Source organism: Gossypium arboreum, chromosome 8, assembly GCF_025698485.1.
Source record: "Gossypium arboreum isolate Shixiya-1 chromosome 8, ASM2569848v2, whole genome shotgun sequence".
Taxonomy (NCBI): domain Eukaryota; kingdom Viridiplantae; phylum Streptophyta; class Magnoliopsida; order Malvales; family Malvaceae; genus Gossypium; species Gossypium arboreum.
The window spans coordinates 129,079,650-129,102,815 of record NC_069077.1 but is presented as its reverse complement, the minus strand read 5'-3'; the positions used below and the strand labels follow the sequence as shown (position 1 = coordinate 129,102,815).

General features: G+C 36.0%; 1 protein-coding gene and 1 non-coding gene across 2 annotated transcripts; one reads left to right on the top strand and one right to left on the bottom strand.

The window, feature by feature from the left end:
* Nucleotides 1–7,382: 7,382 nt before the first annotated feature.
* LOC128280087 (small nucleolar RNA R71) lies at nucleotides 7,383–7,489 on the top strand. Its single transcript, XR_008270268.1, has one exon. It is a non-coding gene; the product is annotated as a small nucleolar RNA R71 (small nucleolar RNA).
* A 4,312-nt stretch (nucleotides 7,490–11,801) lies between these two features.
* LOC128296658 (uncharacterized) lies at nucleotides 11,802–12,535 on the bottom strand. Its single transcript, XM_053032097.1, has 3 exons — nucleotides 12,395–12,535; nucleotides 12,112–12,257; nucleotides 11,802–11,979 (listed from the first exon to the last, which is right to left on the bottom strand). The coding sequence occupies exons 1-3, from the start codon at nucleotides 12,533–12,535 to the stop codon at nucleotides 11,802–11,804; spliced, it is 465 nt and encodes a 154-aa protein (XP_052888057.1).
* Nucleotides 12,536–23,166: the final 10,631 nt, after the last annotated feature.

Below are 23,166 nucleotides of genomic sequence, written 5' to 3'. Positions count from 1 at the left end.
TTTTCAGGGTTACCTACTTCATTAACAAAAAAGAATGTCATCTGGATTATCATTGATTGGTTGACAAAGCTAGCTCATTTTCTAGTTGTGGGAACCGATTGAACATTTTAAAAGTTGGTTGAGTTTTACATTTAGAAAATAGTCAGGTTGCATAATGTTTCAATGTCGATCATATTAAATAGAGATCCTCGTTTTACGTTGAGATTTTGGAAGCAATTGCATGAATCATTGGTTACGAGATTACATTTTAGTACAACCTTCCATCCTCAATCAGATGGTAAATCTAAACATGTTATACAAGTTCTAGAAGATATGTTGCAAGCTTGTATAATTGATTTTAAAGGTAGTTTGGAGCGTTATTTACCATTGGTTAAGTTTGTATATAATAATAATGTAACACCCCAAATCCGGCTCAGACGTTATGGCCGAATCTGGCGATGTCATATGATAGCGTTCGGAATTAGGTTATTACGATAAAATAAATTTCCATTTGTTTACACTTGTTAAACCCAAAAATCGTTACTTATCTAGTCGTTCGTTTTCACACATTTCATTGCGGAAGCTTTTGAAAGTCGTTTTGAGCAAATCGTGTGGTTAGTAGAAACTTTACCTTTTTGAAAATTGAGTTTTTAAACGTCTTAGCCGTTATAAACCGTAAAAATAAATAATAACCCAAATGAAGTGCAAGTCCCAGAAAGTCTGCAATTTACATAAAAATTACCCCAGAATATAATTAAAATTAAATACCCAAAGTTGAGGAAAAAGTTTAGATTCGTGTGGCCACCGGCAAGTCCTCCGCTGCACTGATTCGTCAAGATTGGGGATTACCTACATATATTAAGCAAAAGGGGTGAGTTTACGTAAACTTAGTGTGTAGTTCCCCGTGCAACCAAACAAACATTATACAACATAAACACAGTCTAGCTTAAGCCCTTTCCAGAATCAATGACAGTATCAGTTACGGCTTTAGCCCGTCTCAAAACAAAAAAGCAGTTATGCATTTGGGCTTTGGCTTATTACAGCATCAGTAATTAGTACAGTAACAGATTATGCAGCAAAAAAGTCCTACCTAGCCAGCCTCTACACACCATCTCCGTCTAACCCTACACTCTATATGGGGATATAATCAACCCACCCATCCCTACACTCCACAATAGTACCGAAAGCGGCACTAGACAGTAATTTGCAGCTGGGTTGCCAGTATATTAGGCTTAAAGCCTTTCAGTACACTTCTTCCTCATATATCATCCCATCCTCATGCAATGCAACATACAGTCATGACATGCTATCACATAGTCTCATGCATATAATCAATACAGTATTCTAATCATGCTCAGTAAACTGTCATACATATATTATTCAGTCAACTAGGGATCAAAGCATTACTTACTAACCCCACTGTAGGTTCACAATCGACTCGGGCGACCCGTGCAACCTTAGCAACCAAATCAGTAAATTGGGCTCACATGCACATGTGATCTGCCCATGTGACCCACACGGACCAAATTGGCCTTGGTCGTGTGGATCACACGGCCTGGCCCAAAATCTCACACGCCTGTATGGTGCACTCGTGTGGGCCCACACGCTCATGTGACTCACACGGCCCAAATTGTCGAGCCCGTGTGTCATACACGACCCGCTTAGCCATCACACGGCCATGTCATGCGCGCACGGCCTGCCTCGTCGACCACACGTCCGTGTGTCATCGATAGAATACTTTTTTGGCTTTTCACTGATTCTCGTTTTCGGTGTTGCGGGTACACACCTGGTATCGTTTTATTGCGAAAGCACTCTTGAGCACTCCAGAATCTATAATTGAACAATAGGTACCTATTTAATCACTTAACAGTCGAATAATTATCGAATCTGAAACTGAAACTTAGGTATTGAACGATTTGATCTTACCTACAACACTTCAAAAATTTGACTACGACTCCATGAAAGACGAGTCATTTATTCCAAAATTCACTGCTTGATCGCGTGGTTTAGTGATAGATTTTAAATATTTAAAATTACTCGTTCTTGAACTAACTATTATCGCGATGTAGGTAAGTGTACCTATCGAACAGTAGTATAGTTTTAACAAGACCGGATTGTCGAACCCAAAGGAACTAAAAGTACTAGTAATGACTGTCTTTTTATTATTTAGCCTAAGAATAATGGGGTTTTGTTTTAATTAACTAATTATCTACACTAAGAACGTATAGAGAAAAGAATTGGGGAATTGCTTTTGGGAAAATTGATAGATTTGAGACAATACCTAAAGAAAAATCCACCTAGACTTTACTTGTTATGCTGGCTCTAAACCGAGCGATTTATTCATTCAACTTATTCCGTAGAGATCCCTAAGTTATGTTATTATCCATATTCAAGACTAATAACGTCTAATCCCTAGATTGAATAACCGAGACTTTTCTCTAATTAACACTCTAGGGTTGCATTAACTCGATCTATGGATCCCATTCTTAGGTTTCACCCTAATCCGGCAAAATCTTGTCACCCTATTTCTAGGCGCACAATCAAATCTGCTTAATTATGATAAGTGTACTCTTAGACAGGGTCTATTCCTCCTCTGAATAAGAGCTTATCTTGAATCATTATCCTGGGATATCAAAACAAGAATTAAGAAAACATAATTAAGAACAAGTTAAATATTTATCATACGATTCAGAAAATAATAACAAGATTCGTCTTAGGTTTCATTCCCCTTAGGTATTTAGGGGATTTAGTTCATAACTAAATAAGAAAACATCTCCGAAGAATAAAGAATACAAAACATAAAGAAAACCCAAAACTCCTGAAGGGAAATTGAGGAGAGATCTTCAGTCTTGATGATGAATCCGGCTTCTGAGATGGATCAATCGGCTTCTTGGGATAATTCCTTACCCCTTTCTCCGTGTCCTTTTTCTCCTCTTCTAGGGTGTATTTATAGGCTTTGGAATGCCTAAAAGCCCTCAAAATTGGCCTTTTCCGAATTGGACTTAATTTGGGCTCGGCAAAGACACACCCTTGTGACACGCCCATGTGCGATTACTTCAAGCCGCGTTCAAACCTGTTAAAATGACACGATCGTGTGCTATGCCCGTGTAAGTCGTGCTCCAATTCTGCCAGATTGACACAGCCGTGTGGTTTGCCCGTATAAGGAGGTCCAAGCTGTGTTGATTTTGTACTGTGGGCCCATTTTCTCAGTTTTTGGCCCGTTTCTCGTTCTTTTCGCTCTCCTATGCTCTCCTAAGTATATGAAATTAAAGTATTAGGAGCATCGAATTCACTAATTCTAATGAGAAATCATCCATACAACGCATTAAACATGGGGTAAAAATATGTATAATTTACGGTTTATTAAATACCCCCACACTTAAGCATTTGCTTGTCCTCAAGCAAAATCCTCAACTCATAATCAAAATAAATTCTTCTCAACTTATAATTTCTATCAATAATATTTCAAATTAATTCATAAGTAATCATACATTGAGGGTTTAACTAAAAGAACATCAAAGTTTCAAAAATTCCAAGTTGAGTATTTAATCATGCAAACATAGGTGTCTCTCCGCATCTAAGTAATTACCTTTGATTCAGAATATCACAGAGTTTCACATCCTGACTAAAGATTTACTCAAATCACTCGAGATGTTTAAGGACAATAAATGAAGCACTCAATAGCCAATAATAAAAAGTCATTACCATAGGCTTGCATGAAAATCAAATCTTCACCACCATAATTTAAGATGATACATCAATCAAAAGGTCTTTAGAGGGTTGTAATGAGGCTTGGTTAGGGAGTGTGGTCACAAACTGAAAGAAAGGGTTAAAATCAAGATTGAATTGAAAAGTTGCCTAACTAGAAAAAGAGTTAATCTTCACTTGCGTACAATAGAGCTTCTTCTCAGAATATGGAATTACTAATAAATATACATAGTTTTTTTTTTAAGAACAAGTCAAATATTCATAGACTAACTTATTACAAACAAGACATAGCAAAGCAATTTCCTCAACTCAAATCTCGACAAAAATAGGGATTAAATTAGGGGGTTTCAACAATAATGGGCTAAAGGCTAATATTAAGGGTAATACAAGAAATGGCTTATTAGGCTCAAGGGGGTTTACTAGGGGTTAATCGTGGAGGTAGGCTTTTCATGGCATGAGTGGGTTAATCCTAAGTGCCTTAATCATTTTTATTTATCAAATCAAATGGTGTGGTCTCGACATGCATAATGAAGCAAGTTCTAGAATAACAGTTCAATACTGACGCACTTAAAGCAATAATAAAAGTGAGCATGAAAGGATTAATAGATGCTCAAAAGGCTCAAAAATCTCACAAAAAATTATGGCTTTTTGATGTTTAGACTCGTGAATTTCAATTCAAAGTAATACCTAGACTTGGGGAAACAACCTATAATTTTAAATTCTTAAAAATCAACTTATCATGCTTGATTCTCTAATGTCTTAAAGTTTAAACAATCAATGCATAAATCCTTATGTTTTAATTCAAGATATATCAATCAAAATCATAAATCAATTAAAATTTATCCTAAATATGATATGAGAGCTTTTCAAGAGAACAAGGCAATCATTAATAAATATCCCCCACACTTAAGATGTACATTGCCCTCAATGTACAAAGATAGATATTAGAGTATAAAAATAAGATAGGGGGAGGAGTGAAACTTCCTGTATTAAGAACAGATGATATCCTTGGATTGGCAAGATCCAGTATTAGAGATAACTCTGGATGGCAAGCTTGAATCTGAAGGTAAGCCATTTTTTTTTGAAAAGGAAAACAAATAAATCTTAAAAATGAATGAGTCTTAAAAACTTAATAAAAGAAAAATAAAATAAGATAATTATTCTAATTTTTCAAGTGGTACGACCGAGGCATACGCTAGTGAGCGCCGTGGCTCGGTCGTGTTTTTCGCGAATTAAGATGTCGCCACACGGTCTTCTCGCATGCCCGTGTATGTAGGCCGTGTCACTACATGATCGTGTCGCACGGCCGTGTCTGGCGTGGTTCGTTTCTCCCACGGTCGTGGAGGTTTTCGCACGCCCGTGTTATTTTGGTAGTGTGGTCCACGTGTGCTAGACACGGGTGTGTCTCACGCCCGTGTTTATTCGGCGGATTCGACCACGGCCATGTCGTACGGCCGTGGAGTTTTATCGCAGCCCATGTTTGGGGAAATCTTTTACCCTATTTTCGCACAGTCGTATCGCACGGCCGTGTCTCTTCTCCTGTTTGGCCACGGCTTTAGGTATGCTCGTGTGCCTGGCCGTGTGTACTGAAAAACTTTACAATTCAAAGATAAATTTAATGATTTAAAGTGTTATAAATTGAAAATAAAGAAACCAAAATATGTTAGTACTCGAGTTGCCTCCCGAGAAGCGCTTATTTATAGTCTAAGCTCAACTTACCTCTCTAGTGAATGGTCAGAGTGGTTAGAGAAGTTTACCCTCCTCATTCCTACTATCAATCTCATCAAAACAAGGTCTTAATCGGGTGTTATTTTCCTTAAAAGTACCGAACTTGGGGTGACTCACCTCCACCGTACCGAATGCAAAAATACTGAGTACCATAAGAGGGATTTCCTCATTCTGTGTGGTAGTGACAATGTAGGGATCTGCGGCATCTAGTAAGACTTTATCACCAACCTTAAGTTGATTTGGAGAGGTATCGACCTTGTTTTGATGTAGTTTCTGTTTGTCATGTGTTCTCGGTTTGTGTGTCCGCCATTTATCGAGTTCCTCGTTTTTAGTCTTCGGTCTTCATGAATGTGTTCTCTATTAGTTCTAGAACATGGCTCGTGAACTTGTTTGAAGCTCAATTTTTGCAAAGTCATATTGTCAGTTTTAGTAGATTGGTGTGGACTATTACCTTCAATGTTCGATGTGATGCCAGAATTACGAGCTTGAAGGGTGATCATGTCGTCTCATACGCGAAGCGTGAGCTCACCTGTACCAACATCAATAATTGTTTTAGCAGTTACTAAAAAGGGCCTCCCGAAAATCAAAAGGGTGTTATTATCCTCCTCTATGTCTAGAACAACGAAATCAACGGGAAATATGAACTTATCTACTTTCACTAGTTCATCTTCAATAATACCCCTAGGAAATCTTATAGTTTTATCTACCAATTGAATGCTCATCCTAGTTTGTTTAGGCTTTCCAAGACCTAGTTGCTTAAACATTTTGTAAGGCATGATGTTAATACTAGCCCCTAAATCAGCTAATGCATGATTTATATCTAAACTACCAATTAAGCAAGGAATTATAAAACTCCCTGGATCTTTCAATTTGTAGGGTAGCTTATTCTGTAGAATAGCTAGCAAACTGCGTTTAGCTCCACATGCGACGCTTCGTCCAACTTCTGCTTATTTACTAAAAGCTTTTTTAAAAATTTCATTGCATTCGGCATTTACGACAGGGCTTCAATAAACGGTAAGTTAATATGTAATTTTTTCAAAAGTTTGAGGAATTTACTGAATTGTTCGTCTGAGCGGTCTTTCCTTATCGCGTTAGGGTATGGGACACGAGGTTTATATTCTTCATTCACTGTTTTGTTATGACTTACCTCACTTTTACCTTTGCTCACCACAGTTTCTTGCATCAATTCTGGCTCAGGCGTAATGAATCATTCCGTATCTTGAGTACTAATTGCGTTGAGGTGTTCCCTTGGGTTAGGTTCAGTATTACTTTGTAAGCTACCTTGTGGTCGTTCGGAGATTAGTTTGGATAGCTGGCCTATCTGAGTTTCGAGTCCTTAGATCGATGCTTGTTTATTTTTAAGTGCTGTCTCGGTATTTTGGAAACGGGTTTCTGACATTGATATGAATTTTGAGAGCATCTCCTCAAGGTTCGGTTTCTTCTCTTGTTGATAAGGTGGCTGTTGAAAACCCTGAGGATTTTGTGGCTTTTGATTCCCTTGACCACCCTAGGAGAAATTTGGGTGGTTCCTCCAACTTGCATTATAAGTATTACTGTATGGCTTATTTTGAGATCTAAAGTTATTGTTACCCATATAGTTGACTTGTTCCTCTTCATTTGTAGGATTGAAAGATTGATATTCTGTATGCACACCTCCTCCACTTGAGTCACACCTCATTACTAGATGTACCTATGTAGAACTAAGAAAACCATCAATCTTTTTATTGAGAAGTTCTACCTGATTTGACAGCATGGTAACTGAGTTGACGTTATAAACACCGGCTGTTTTTGTTGGCTTAGTCCTCATGACTTGCCACTGATAGTTATTCAGTGACATTTCTTCAATAAATTCATAAGCCTCTTCAGGTGTTTTGTTGTTGATGGTTCTGCCAGCAGCTGCATCAACCATTTGCCGAGTCGAGGGATTCAAACCATTGTGGAATGTTTGTACTTGAAGCCAAAGCGGTAACCCATGGTGAGGGCACTTTCTCAGTAAGTCCTTGTATCTCTCCCATGCATCGTAAAGTGTTTCTAAATCCATCTGCACAAAAGAAGAGATATCATTACGTAATTTAGCCGTTTTAGCTGGCGAAAAATATTTTAATAAGAATTTTTCTGTCTTTTGTTCCCAAGTAGTGATAGACCCTCGTGGTAATGAGTTCAACCACTGTTTAGCTTTGTTTCTCAGTGAAAAAGGAAATACCCAAAGACGAATAACATCATTAGAAATGCCATTGATTTTAAATGTATCGCAAAATTCCAGAAAGTTTCCTAAGTGAGCGTTGGGATCTTCATCCTGCAAACCATCAAACTGAACAAACTGCTGTATCATTTGAATTGTGTTAGGTTTTAGTTCAAAAGTATTTGCAGCTATAGCCGGTCTAACTATGCTAGATTCAGTTCCTGTTAGAGAAGGTTTAGCATAATCATACATAGTACGTGGAGCAGGATTTTGATTAGCCGCAATTGCAGGGGGTAGCTGATTGCCTTGGTTTTCAGCCATCTCGTCAGTTGAAGGTTGAGTATTGTCTTCTTGCTCGTTCTCTATGTATCTTAAGCTGCGTCTTATTTTTTTTTTGTTTCTACGAACTGTGCGATCGATTTCTTCGTCAAAAAGTAATGGTCCCAACAGGTTTCTTCTAGTCATAAACTATAAAAACCTGCCAAGAGAAGTAAATTAATAAATAATAATAATAATAGAATTAAATTAAATTGCAAGAAAAATAAATGGCTAAAGTAATAAAAATTGAGCGTTCCTAATATCTTAGTTCCCCGACAAAGGCGCCAAAAACTTGATTGCGTAGTTTCATGATAGGTTTTAAATATTTATAATTACTTGTTCTTGAACTAACTATTATCGTATTATAGGCAAGTGTACCTATCGAACAGTAGTATAGTTTTAGCAAGACCGGATTGTCGAACCCAAAGGAACTAAAAGTACTAGTAATGACTATCTTTTTATTATCTAGCTTAAGAATAATGGGGTTTTTTTTTAATTAACTAATTATCTAAACTAAGAACGCACAGAGAAAAGAATTGGGGAATTGCTTTTGGGAAAATCGATTGACTTGAGACAATACCTAAGGAAAAATCCACCTAGACTTTACTTGTTATTTTGGCTCTAAACCGGACGATTTATTCATTCAACTTGTTCCGTAGAGATCCCTAAGTTATGTTATTATCCCTATTCAAGACTAATAACGTCTAATCCCTAGATTGAATAACCGAGACTTTTCTCTAATTAACACTCTAGGGTTGCATTAAATGGATCCCCTTATTAGGTTTCACCTTAATCCGACAAAATCTTGTCACCCTATTTCTAGGCGCGCAATCAACTCCGCTTAATTATGACAAATGTACTCTTAGACAGGGTCTATTCCTCCTCTGAATAAGAGCTTATCTTGAATCAGTATCCTGGGATATCAAAACAAGAATTAAGAACACATAATTAAGGATAAGGTAAATATTTATCATACAATTCAGAAAATAATAACAAGATTCGTCTTAGGTTTCATTCCCCTTAGGTATTTAGGGGATTTAGTTCATAACTAAATAAGAAAACATCTCCAAAGAACAAAGAATACAAAACATAAAGAAAACCCAAAACTCCTGAAGGGAAATTGAAGAGAGATCTTCAGTCTTGATGATGAATCCGGCTTCTGAGATGGATCAATCGGCTTCCTTGGGGTAATTCCTTACCCCCTTCTCCGTGTCCTTTTTCTCCTCTTCTAGGGTGTATTTATAGGCTTTGGAATGCCTAAAAGCCCTCGAAATTCACCTTTCCCGAATTGGAATTAATTTGGGCTCGGCAGGGACACACCCGTGTGACACGCCCGTGTGCGATTACTTCAGGCCACGTTCGAGCCTGTTAGAATGGGACGGCCGTGTGCTATGCCCGTGTGAGTCGTGCTCCAATTCTGCCAGATTGAAACGGCCGTGTGGTCTGCCCGTTTGAGGGGGTCCAGGCCGTGTTGATTTCGTACTTTGGGCCTATTTTCTCCGTTTTTGGCCCGTTTCTCGTTCTTTTCACTCTCCTATGCTCTCCTAAGTATAAAACATGAAATTAAAGCATTAGGAGCATCGAATTCTCCAATTCTAATGAGAAATCATCCATAGAACGCATTAAACATGGGGTAAAAATATGTATAATTTACGGTTTATCACTGCTGCCCACAAAATCAATATGACCCTAGATTAGTGCTTTAGAAAATGGAACTTACAGATGTAAACCAAAATTCCACTTACCGGTGTGGTACAGGTAAATGACGGAGAGGGAAAGGGGCATATACGATTTCGATATTAAGGAAAGTAGAATCAGAAGAGAAAAGATATGTAAAATTCGGCAGTTAAGGGGAAAAGAAATTCTGCAGAAGAGGGAAAACAAAGATAGAATGTCAGAAATTGGAAAAATTGATATTTTGGAAAATAAAAAAAATAAACCCGATTCTGATAATTCCCTGACCCAACTTTCCTTAAGTATCTCCATCAACTTTTTCACTAAATCCACTACTCAGAATCTCATTCTACTCAAACTCTCACATGGCCCAATCATCAAAATTAATCATTAGCTCGTGCATGAATTCAAACTCTAGACCACCAATAGCTTTTACACTCCACTAAACCACCAGACCAGCAGACCTATTCTGATATAAACTTACTAACATTCAAATTTAAGCCTACTAAACAAGAGCAAGGCTTAATTTAAATAAAAACAAAAATTTGTCCAAACTAAAGCTTGAACTTGCGACCTTTCAGACATACCCAGAACACTTAACCACGGAAACAGATACACACTTGTGTGTCACAACATATGAAAATAAATATATGGGATTTTTAAGGCATTAGAACTCTACCCCCTAAAAGAAAATTTTGGCCTCGAAATTTACCTGATCAAAATAAGTGAGGGTATTGCTGGCGCATTGCATCCTCAGCCTCCCATGTGGCCTCCTCAGTGCTATGATTACACTAGAGAACCTTAACCAGTGGAATCAATTTCCTCCTTAGAACCTTTACATCCCTATCCAATATATGTATCGGCTCCACCTCGAAAGTTAGATATGGCCTAACCTTGATCTCCTTAACTAGCACAACATGAGTGGGATCAGAGCGGTAATGCCTTAACATAGAGACATGGAACAGTCGTGAATCTGAACCAACTCTTGAGGTAACTCCAACTGGTAAGCGACTGGTCCTACTCATCTCAGAATGCGGTAAGGCCCACTAAATCTAGGGCTCAGCTTGCCTTTGCGCCCAAAACTTAGGATCTTCTTCCATGGCGAGACCTTTAGAAACACGAAATCCCCCAACAAATACTTAATCTCTCGCCTTTTCAGATTAGCATAAGACTTCTACCTGTCAGAAGTTACCTTAAGATAGTCCCTAATCAGCCGAACCTTATCCTCAGTCTCAGAAACTAGCTCAGGGCTTAGAATATGCCGCTCGCCCAACTCAGTCCAACATGAAATAATACGACACTTACGACCATACAGAGCCTCGTAAGGTGCCATCTGTATACTAGACTGATAACTATTATTATAAGCAAACTCTACTAGCGGCAAGTAATCCTCCCAATTGCCTCGGAAGTCAATCACACAACTTCTCAACATATCCTCTAGTATCTGAATCATCCTCTCTGACTGATCTTCCGTCTGAGGATGAAACGCAGTATTGAAGTCCAATCGGAATAAAAGAACAAAAAATGGATTCATGAAGGTTTAATTTAATTAGTAAATCACTCCCACTCTGGATTCCTTTAGATTACCCAGAGCTTCATGTAGCTTCTTCCAAAACCAAGATGTAAAGCGAGGATCTCTGTCAGAGATGATCGAAACCGGTACCCTATGCAGTCTCACTATTTTAGACACATACAATTTAACTAGCTTTTGCAGAGAGTAGTTAGTGCGAACAGATATGAAATGGACGAACTTGGTCAATCGATCCACGATGACCCATACTGAATCCTTCTTAGTGGGCGTTAGGGGCAACCCACTAACGAAGTCTATAGTCACTCGCTCCCACTTCCAAAGTGGAATCTTAACCGGCTGAAGTAACCCCGAAGGCAACTAATGCTCAGCCTTAACCTACTGGCATGTCAGACATTTACCTACAAAGTCTGTAACCTCATGCTTAAGACCTGGCCACCAATATAACTCATGAAGGTCTCGGTACATCTTATTTTCACCAGGATACATAGCATAAGGGCTACTATGCGCCTCTTGTAGTATAGACGGCCTCAACTCGGTATCTTTTGAAAGACAGATTCTCCCATGGAAACAGAGTACTCCTTCACTATTCAATTCAAAATCCACAGTATCCCCACTGTCAACCTGCCGAAAGCGATGACCCAATGACTCATCCCCTATTTGTTTATCCTTAATCTTATTCATCTACGTTGGTTTAACTTGAAGCTCAGCCAACAAACTACCATCCTCAAATAAACTAAGGCGAGCAAACATTGCCCTTGGATCAGTCATGGCTCTACGGCTTAGTGCATCGGCCATCACATTGGCCTTACCCGGATGGTATTCGATCGTACAGTTATAGTTTTTAAGCAGCTCAATCCATCTACGCTACCTAAGGTTTAACTTCTTTTGAGTGAGGAGATACCTGAGGCTTTTGTGATCCGTATAGATGATACACTTTTCACCATATAGGCAATGCCTCCAAATTTTAAGTGCGAAAACCACTGCGACTAACTTCAGGTCGTGCGTCGGATAATTAGCCTCATGAGTCTTAAGATGACGAGACGCATAAGCTACCACCTTACTCTCCTGCATCAACACACATCCCAAACCAACATGTGATGCATTGCTGTAGACTGTGAACTCTTTCCCAGGCTCTGGCTGTATCAGAACAAGGCCTCAGTTAATACAGCTTCAAGCTTCTTAAAACTCTCTTCTTGTGAATCAGTCCAGTTAAACGGCACACCTTTAGGTAGCAGCTTAGTTGAGGGTACTGCAATCAGTTAAAACCCCTCTACAAGTCGTCGATAATATCCAGCCTGTCCTAGAAAACTGCGGATCTCAGATACTGTTTTAGGCTGTTTCCAATCCAAAACAGCCTTAATCTTTCGAGGGTCAACTCCAATCTCCTCGATTGAAACCACATATCCCAGAAACATTACTTCATGTAACTAGAACTCACATTTACTGAACTTGGCGTATAGTTGTTTCTCTCACAGAATCTGTAGAACCACTTTGAGGTGTTCATCATACTAATCCACGGTCTTCGAATAAACCAGTATGTCGTCAATAAATACCACTACAAATTGATCCAGATAGAGTTGGAACACTCGGTTCATCAGATCCATGAAAGTTGCTGATGCATTCGTCAGTTCAAATGGAATTATTAGGAACTCGTAATGTCCACAACGAGTCCTAATCGTCATCTTATGTATATCAACATTTTTAACTCTTAACTGGTGATACTCAGAACTGGTCAAACAGGTCGTCTATCCTCGATAGTTGGTAATTATTCTTGATGGTCAGCTTATTCAGTTACCGGTAGTCGATGCACATACGCATGGATCCATTATTCTTTTTCACAAACAGCACTGGTACTCCCTATGAAGACACACTAGGACAAATGAATCCACGATCTAGTAATTCCTAAATTTGAGCCTTAAGCTCCACAAGCTCTTTCGGTACCATTTTATAGGGAGCATGGACACCAGAGCTGTACCAAGAAGAAGCTCAATCCCAAACTCCACTTCTCTGTTCGAAGGTAACCCCGGTAACTCTTCAGGAAAAACATCTGGAAAGTCCCTTACTGTTCTGATATCTTTTACAGATGAATCCCCAGAATTAGAAACACGGATATAGGCCAGATACACCTCATATCCCTATGAACCAACTTTTCGGCCCTTAATGCAGAAATTACGTTCGACAAATAATTTTGGTATCGGTCAGATACACCTCACATCAAAGCTCACTCGGTCCCAGTATTAGATCAAAATCTCCAAAAAGAAGTTCCATCAAATCAGCCAGAAAGATAGTCCCTTGAACCTCTAAAGGGATGTCTCTAAACAATTTATTTACCCTTACCGATTGCCCCAACGGACTCAGTACAGTGACCTCACTCGTAGTACTCTCTACCTGTATACCCAAGTTTCCAGATACGGTACAAGCTATATAGGAGTGAGTAGATCCTATATCTATCAATGCAATATATGGTACATCATAAATAAAGAACGTACCCGTAATGACATCTGAAGCATTTTTCTCCTCACGACGACGAGCAGTATAAACTAGAGTCGGCTACCTCACCTTAGACTGACTTGCACCTCTGCCCGGTGCTTTCTACGCACGGCCCAACCTATTACCTCCTCTGGCCTGCCCGTGGCTTCTCAGTGGCTGCTGAACCGCTCTCGGTGGTGGTGCAGTACCAGTACTCGGAGCTTACATCTAGTCAGACCTCCACGGACAATCCCTAATACAGTGCTCTAATGAACCGTACCTCAAGCAAGCCGTTGTTCTTTTCCAACACTCGCATTGATAGCGTCTACCACTGTCAATACAAGGCGGCTGTCCAATAGCAGTTATAGGAACCCCAACTCTAATCAACCCATCAACTCTAGCCTTTTTCTTAGGCCCCAGAATAGAACTCGAGGGCTCTGAATCCCTCTTATTCCTACCTCTCTCTCGGTTTTGGAGCTCAGCACGCTTCACTTCCTCGACGATCTTCGCCTTTTCCACCAATGCAGCAAAGTCTTGCTCCCTTTATGGAGCTATTAGAGCACTCAGATTATCCCTGAGGCCATCCTCGAAGCGAACACATTGCTTGTACTCATTCGCCACCATACCTCACGCATAGCGGCTCAGACGCAGAAATTCGGCCTCAGTCTCGGCCATTGATCTATCACTCTGGGTCAAACTCAATAACTCTCTCCTACGAGAATCCACATAACTAGCACCCACATACTTTCCCTGAAAGGCAGTCTCAAACAACTCCCAGGACAATCGATCGAGCAGAGTGCCCTCCTTAACCGTAAACCACCACTGGTAAGCCTTATCTCTCAATAGTGACACTGTACCCATTAGTTTCTGCTCGGGGGTGCAGTCCAGATCGTCCATGATCCTCTCTGTGGCCTCAATCCAATACTCAGCCACATTAGATGTAACCCCAGCGACACCCCTGAATATCTCAGTTCCATTAGATCGGAGTCGTTCTGTAACCAACCCTCAGCCTCCAGCTCCAGTATTGGACCCCGCGACCCTCTCCAAAATCCTCAACATGGCCTGTGACAGTGCGTCATCCCCAGCCACTCGATCATGAGACCTTGACCCTGACCTAGTCTCTGTAACAGGCGACACCGACGTCTCGCTAGTGTTTAAATTTGGCATGTCGCCCAATGAAAAAGACTCAACTCGAGCCCCTCTACGGCCTCTACCACAGCCTCTTGTACCTTGTTCGCGAGTACCTCGAATGCTCATTATCGAACCGTGTTTATTTAAATTAACAGTTTTATGCATCAGTTTACAGTTTCAGTAATTGTTTAACAAAATTTTTATGCAGAACGGTAACAGTAATTCAGAGTTTGTTTTCGTACAACGCAATGTCTATCAGTTTAACTACAGTCTCAGTATACACTATCTATAGCAGTTTTAGTCAAAACATATAACAGTGATAGAGAACTTATAAAATCGGCGCCAGAGACTCAGTGTACCACACGTTCGATAAAAATATTTCAGTATTAAAAATTAGTTAAAAACAAGTTTTTCTTTTTAAAACCCAAATCCACAGCTGAGTTTTGTAACTAGGCTCTGATACCACTAAATGTAGCACCCCAAACCCGACTCAGACGTTATGGTCGAATCTGGCGATGCCACATGATAGCGTTCGGAACTAGGTTGTTACGATAAAATAATTTTCCATTTGTCTACACTTGTGAAACCCAAAAATTGTTACTTATCTAACCGTTTGTTTTTACACATTTCATTGCGGAAGCTTTTGAAAGTCATTTTGAGTAAATCGCGTATTTAGTGGAAACTTTGCCTTTTTGAAAATCGAGTTTTTAAACATCTTAGCTGTTATAAACTATAAAAATAAATAATAACCCAAATTAAGTGCAAGTCTCAGAAAGTCCGTAATTTACATAAAAAATTACCCCAGAATATAATTAAAAATTAAATACCCAAAGTTGAGGAAAAAGTTTAGATTCGTGTGGCCACCGCCAAGTTCTCTACTGCACCGATTCGTCAAGACTGGGGATTACCTGCACAGATTAAGTAGAATGGGTGAGTTTACGTAAACTCAGTGTGTAGTTCCCTGTGCAACCAAACAGACGATATACAAAATAAACTCAGTATGGGCCTAAGCCCTTTTCAAAATCAGCGACAGTATCAGTTAGGGCTTTTGCCCGTCTCCGAACAAAAATAGTTATGCATTTGGGCCTTGGCACATTCTGATATCAATAATCGATGCAAGAATGATTATGCAAAGAAACAAGTCCTACCCACCAATTTCTACACACAATCTTCGTCCAACCCTACACTTCATGTGGGGATATAATCAACCCACTCATCCCTACACTCCACAATAGTACCAAAAACGACACTAGACAGTAATTTGCAGCTGGGCTGTCAGTATATTAGGCTTAAAGCCTTTCAGTACACTTCCTCCACATATATCATCCCATCCTCATGCAATGCAACATATAGTTATGACATGATATCATATAGCGTCATGCATATAATCAGTACAATATTCTAATCATGCTTATAAACATAGTTGCCAAGCTTATAAACATTCGGCCATTGTTTCCAAGCTTATAAACATTCAGCTATTACATATATATATTCACATATTCCATTTCAGCATATATAGCTCACATACAATTAAAATAAACAAAGTCTATTTGCTTGTAAACTTACCTCGGACGATGAAGAAAAGAACGGGACGACTAGTCGACAACTTTAGTTCTCCCTTAATCCAAATCCGATTTCTTTGGTTCTTGATCTAAACATATTCAAATTAAACTTATTCAAACATATTTTCATTCAATTTAGTCCAAAAACACATAAATGGGTAAATTATCATTTGACCCCTGACATTTTATACTTTTTACATGTAACACCCCCTAACCCTATCCTGTAGTCGGAATAGGAGTACGGAGTATTACCGATCACTACAATTCAATTTCAGTTAATAGAGAAAGAAATATAATTCAGTTCATAAAATATATCTTATTGTCCCTTTAATGGGCCCTTGAAACTTAAAGTGTTTGTTAAAACCAAACCGGGACTCAATTGGAAGCTTATAAATTTTTTTATTAAATTCTTAAAATTTTCCCTTTTATGAACAATACCACACGCCTGTGTTGTCACCCCATGTGACTCACACGGCTTGAACACGCCCGTGTTCTTTCCTCATGTTCAACACTGACTTATTACTCATGAACAAACTAGTTTCACACGGCCAAGTCACACGCCCGTGTGCTCAGTCCGTTTGGAATTAATTTGAATTCAAACCTATGCAGTTTTCACACGGCCAAGACACATGCTCGTGTACTTTGGTCGTGTACCTCACACGACTGAGATACACGCCCGTGTCTCTGCCCGTGTGGCATTACCTGAACATTCTGTTTTACAACACTTAAAGTGCAGGGGACACACGGCCTAACAACATGCCCGAATGCAAGCCGTGTGTCTCACACGGTTTGGTCACACACCAATGTGCCAGGCCGTGTGGAACTCAAAATTAGCCTTGAACATCAAGCTTACCAACCCTGCAAATCTCGAATTACAAGTAACTCAATTCCTAAACTTTTAACTTATTCAAATTACGATTAATCTCGTCTAAAACATATTCAATTAGCCAATTTAAACAATTCAACCAATGTACCCTCATTGGTACCACAATTTAAATCAACAAAACTATAGATTTTTCATACTAATCAACTTTTATATTTTTATACCAAACTTAAATAAGTTATATACTCAACAATTATCATTTATAACAACATTTACAATAATTTTCCAAAATGACCATTTTGACATCTTAGGTACATGCCATTACCAATAATTAATATAAATCTCTACTTAGAGTTTGGGGATCGGCCTGGGATGTTGATTCAACGATTTGACTTTAACCTATCCTGCGCACGGAAACAAACCGTACGCTGAGTATGAACTCAGTGGTATTTCTATAATCCGAACACTTAATAATATGAAAATATAACATTTACATAAAAATCATATAACAATCACATTTATATAATTGTTCAATACATAGATAAATTCCTTGTAACTAATTCAATTCTTATTATCTATTAATCCGAATAGCTTTTCACGATAAATTCACAAATCATTTCAACAATAATATCTTTCGTTCATATCCAATTCAGAATTACTTAATTCATATATTTATTCATTCCTTAGTTCACTGTCCAATATCAACAATTATTATTCAACGGTTCACTATCAATAATTATTCTATACCTATCCATTCCAATAACAATCAATATTTCAATATTAATTTCTTTGTCAATATCATTCAGTAACGATCAAATGTTCAGTAACAATTAGTTATTCAGTATCAATTGATTATTCAGTAACAGTTGGTATCATTCAATTGTTCAGTACAGTAATTTATCCCCTATTAACATACTCGGACCTAGACGGATACACGGATCCAACCCAAACATCGGGATAGCACATAGTGCTCTTCAACCGAAGTCGAAAAATAAAAGTAATAAAGGATGTAATAAAGAATAAAGATGCAAGACAAAGTACTTCATCGAAACAAATCCGGAACAGCAACAGTATGGCACACAAAGTGCCTTATCGACACAAAGTCGAATATCCCTGAACACTTCCAATCTTATGGCATGCCAATTATATCTGACTAGCCCGAGACTGTTAATAGGGATTTTCAGTTTCTTTTTAATTTCTAAACATTATACATTTCAACGATCACATATATTCATAATTCAGTATAATTCAATTCATTTTTCAATAACAAATATTTAATTTCACAATAATCATATATATCCATATAAACTCAATAAATTTAACACATAACTAATCAATCCATTTCAATTATAAAACATAATAAATTTTCACTTCAACGCTTACTATATGCATTAAATAAAATATAACAAATAATAACTAAGTTCGAATATAGAAATATAAACCGTAATTTCCAAGCTAACCCTTGTTGACTTTGCCTTGTCCTTTCTTGACCGAGGTTTCCGACACAATGTTAGCTATGGAAAATAAAATAATTATACCATTAATTACAACACTCATTATAACAAATAATTGAATTTCTATTCAATTTATACCTTATTTTCAATTAGGTCCTAACTAACTTATTCACTTTACTAGCTTAATTCATACTTCATTCTTATTCAAATTCCTATCAAATTCAACTTAGCTATCAAGTGTTCATAATAAATCTCTAATTTAAAACTTCTTTCAATTTAATCCCTACTATGTAAAACTTATAACTTACTTTACAATTCAATCCCCTTTTTCAATACTATCTTGAAATTTAATCAATTAAACCCCTAATTCATTATTTTGTTCAACAAGAACTATGTTCAAAAACCTAAGAACTTTCAAAATCTCAACTAAATTTCATCAAAACCTTATTCAAAAACTTCTAAAACATCAAAATTAAATAAAAAGTACTAAATTGACATACCTATTTAAATCTCATGCTTCAAACCCTCAAATTTCCCTTTCTTCTTTCTTTTCTTTCTTTCCTTCTTTCCTTCCCCTGCTAACGTTTCATATTCTGTTTCTTTTTCTCATCTCTTTCGTTTCTTTCTTTTATTTTATGTTTTAACTATATATATATATATAGATATTATAATAACATTAATAACTATAAAATATCTATTTAATATCAAATATTCATTTTACATTTATATATCATCATCTCCATACACTTGTCATAATTAAATTTATTTATTATATAAATATTTTATAATATAATTACTTAATTAATAAATATCTTTAATAATAAAAATATATTAATAATTAAATACATGTATTACAAATGTATGTATTTTTATTAATACACTTGTATCAAATCATAACCACATATTTGTCTTTCAATTATTTATTTTATTTATTTCATATAAAAATCTATTTACTTAAATAAAAAGTAATTAAATAAATATTTTACAATTGTACAAATATATGTATTACACATATATATTTTAATTACCATACATTTGTCTTTAATTTAATTTATTTCATAATATAATAATTTAATATCAATTAAATAATAATAAACATAATAATAAATTAATTAATCTAAGAAAATCTTAGATTTTTCCATTCTTTTGACTCCTAAATTAGGACAAATGGCATAATTGTCATTTTGTCCTTTACATTTTCTTTTAATCTATAATTCAACTTTCACACTTTATTAGATTTAATCCTTATACCTAATTAGCCTCAATTTAAGCTAAATCACTAATTAAACTCTAATTAACCACTCAATTAACTTTGTAAATATTTTTAATAATATTTAGAAATCAAATTTTCAGAAATAGAGACCGAAAATACACTTTTCTGATAACCGTAAAAATTCAAGTCGTTACATTACAATTTAGTCCCTATTGCACAAACTCAAAATATGCAAAATTTCAATATACCCGTGTTAGGCTGAATGTTCATAATGTTCATATAAGTCCATTTATTTCATTTATTTCACATTTTAGTCTCTCAATTTATTATTTTCACAATTTAGTCCTAATTCTTCAAAATCATCAAAAACTCCAATACAAAACATGTTAACCCAAAACATATCTTTCATATTTCATCATCAAACAAAAAAAATCACAAGCTTTCAACAATGGCATATCTCAAAATATTCATCAAAATAAAAAATTCAAGCATGGGTCTTGTAGATAACTTAGCAACAATCTAAAAAACGTAAAAATTATAAAAAATCGAGCTAGTTACATACCTTGATTGAGCTTAGCAAGTGACCGAACCCTTAAAGCTTTCTTTTCTTTCTTATTTTCTTTAGTTTCGGTCAAACAAATAATATGAACACCATGGCTTTAATTTTTATGTTTTATAATATATTAACTTATTAATCAAATTACATATTTAACCTTAATGATTTAATAACAGAACCATATATTATATGCCTAATGCCGTCCATTCATTTAATCAATGGACTAATTGCAACATAAATCCTCCACATTAAAAGAACAACCACTATTCGGCCCCTTTAAAAATAATCACCAAATTTTCATTTTACGCGATTTAATCTTTTTATTTAATCGGGCACTCAAACGATAAAATTAAAGCACGAAAATTTCACAGATATAAATTCACACAAAATAAACACAAAAAATCATTTTTAAATATTTTTCGGACTCGGATTCGTAGTCCTGAAACTACCGTTCTGACTAGGGTCTAAATCGGGCTGTTACAACTCTGCCCCCTTAGGGATTTTCGTCTCCAAAAATCTTACCGGTGAATACGTTTGGATAACGTTCTCTCATTGCATCCTCTGGCTCCCACGTTGCTTCCTCAATTCCGTGTTTATGCCACAGCACTTTAACTAATGAAATTTTCTTATTTCGCAATTCTTTAATCTCGCGAGCCAGAATGCGAATCGGTTCTTCCTTATATGTCATATCGGACTTAATCTCAATCTCAGACAGACTAATCATACGTGATGGATCAAATCGATATCTACGAAGTGTAATACCTTGAAAATTTTTACAGTAAGATATTATCCTTGATATAGTAAAATAAGGAAATAAAGTAACATAAAGGGAAATTTTGAGTTATGTCAATATTAAGAAGTATATTATGATATATTAATTCAAGAAAGGACTAAATTGTAAAATGAGAAAAGTTTTGTTGCACAAGAGTAAATACTCAAAATTTAAGGGGTTAAGTGTAAATATGAAAAAGTTGAAGGACCAATAGTGTAAATACTTTAAGAGTGTGGAATGATCTAGAAACTAAGGAAAATGGATGAATTAGGACCAAATTGAATAGGTGAAGAACTATGAGGGACTAAATTGTAATTTTACCAAAATTAAATGATGACTCAAGGATGGAATTTTAAAAGATAATAAAGGGCAAAATGGTCAATTGGAAGAGAGAGAAATCTAGAAAGTAATGATGATGTTGATGATATTTTATGATTATTTAATTAGATATATATTATTTTAATGTGATATTTTATTATTATTTTATTATTAATTACTTAGTATAAAAGGAAGGAAAGATGAAGAATTTTCATCATCTTTCCATGCATGCAGCCAACGTTAGAAGAGAAGGAAAAGAAAGAAATTTTGTTTTCTTTACAATTTGGTCCTTCCACCAAAAATTCACCATTTCCACCTAGAAATCAAAAGAATTTCCATTGCTACTAAGAGAGAGAAATGTTAAGGAGACCATGGGGAGTTAGAATATCAAGTTGGATTCAAGAAATAGAAGCTGGAGGAGAGAGAAAATCAAGTTAAAGATTAGTATCAATAGAACAAGGTAAGTATATCAAGATTTCAGTATATTTTTAAGTTTGTTATTATTGATAAAACATGGAAATAATGTTATAGTAGAGTTTTCTTACATAAGGTCTTATGTTCTTGATATGTTAGTGAAGAGAAAATAAGAGAAAGTGATGAGAAATGGTGTAGAAAAAGAAAATAAGGATGTTATAACATGGTAATTAATATCTTGTACTAAAACAGTTTTGGACAGCAGCAGTAGTCTAAGTTTGAAAAATCATTAAAATTATAGAAATCTAATTATAGGATGAATAAAATATTAAATTAAAGCTTATTAAGTCTATTTTCTTATATAAGAAATTATATAAGTAATGGAATTGTAAATCATGAGATATGATGAATTTTGTGAGACAAGGTCAGAATGATTTCGGGTTTCCCTGTTATGAGTTTGTAAAATCATAAAAAAATGGATAACAATAATTAGGGGCTTAAATTTATATTTTTAGAATCCTGAATGAGTCTATTTTCAATATAAATAAACATGAACATCATTCGAATTCTGTACGAGGAGATAATTAATTTTTAGTGAAGAATTGTTAGAACTGTTAGACAGCAGAACAAGGGTAACTTTAAATAATAAACTGTACTTATTGGCTAAGCCAAAAATTCTGAAAATTTTATGGTAAGAATATATATGAGTCTGTTTTCAGGTAAAATTAGCGTATCTTAATTTGGAGTTCTATAGCTCCAAATATAAATAATTTAGTGACTATGACACAGATGGACAGCTTGAATATTCATAAAAGTAAATAATAAAAATTATGGATAATGTTACTTACAAGTGTGTTATCTACATTAAGGATGTGGAATGGATAGGATGAGGAGGAAAAATATGTATGAATATTCATCTAGCATAGCTAATTTCCATATTTTAGGCTCAGGGACTAAATTGAATAAAAGTAAAACTTTATGGGCAATTTTGTAAAAATGTCAGAAATGACCAAATTGCATGAAATGGATTATTTTATTATTTAAATTACAAAATTGAATGAAATTATTAATTTAGTTCAAGATCGGGGGAAAACATGTTTTAGGGATTAAATTGAAAAGTGTTGAAATTATGGAAAATTTTGATATTTTATAGAATTCATGGACTGTTATCAATATATATGAGAATAATAGCTGGAAATAAGGATTAAATTGCAAGAATTTTATTTTCCTGACCCTAAGGACGAAATCATCATTAATTAAAAGTTTAGGGGCAAAATGGTAATTTTACCTAGAGCATTAATTAAATGCATTAGAATATGAAATGAATGAAAATG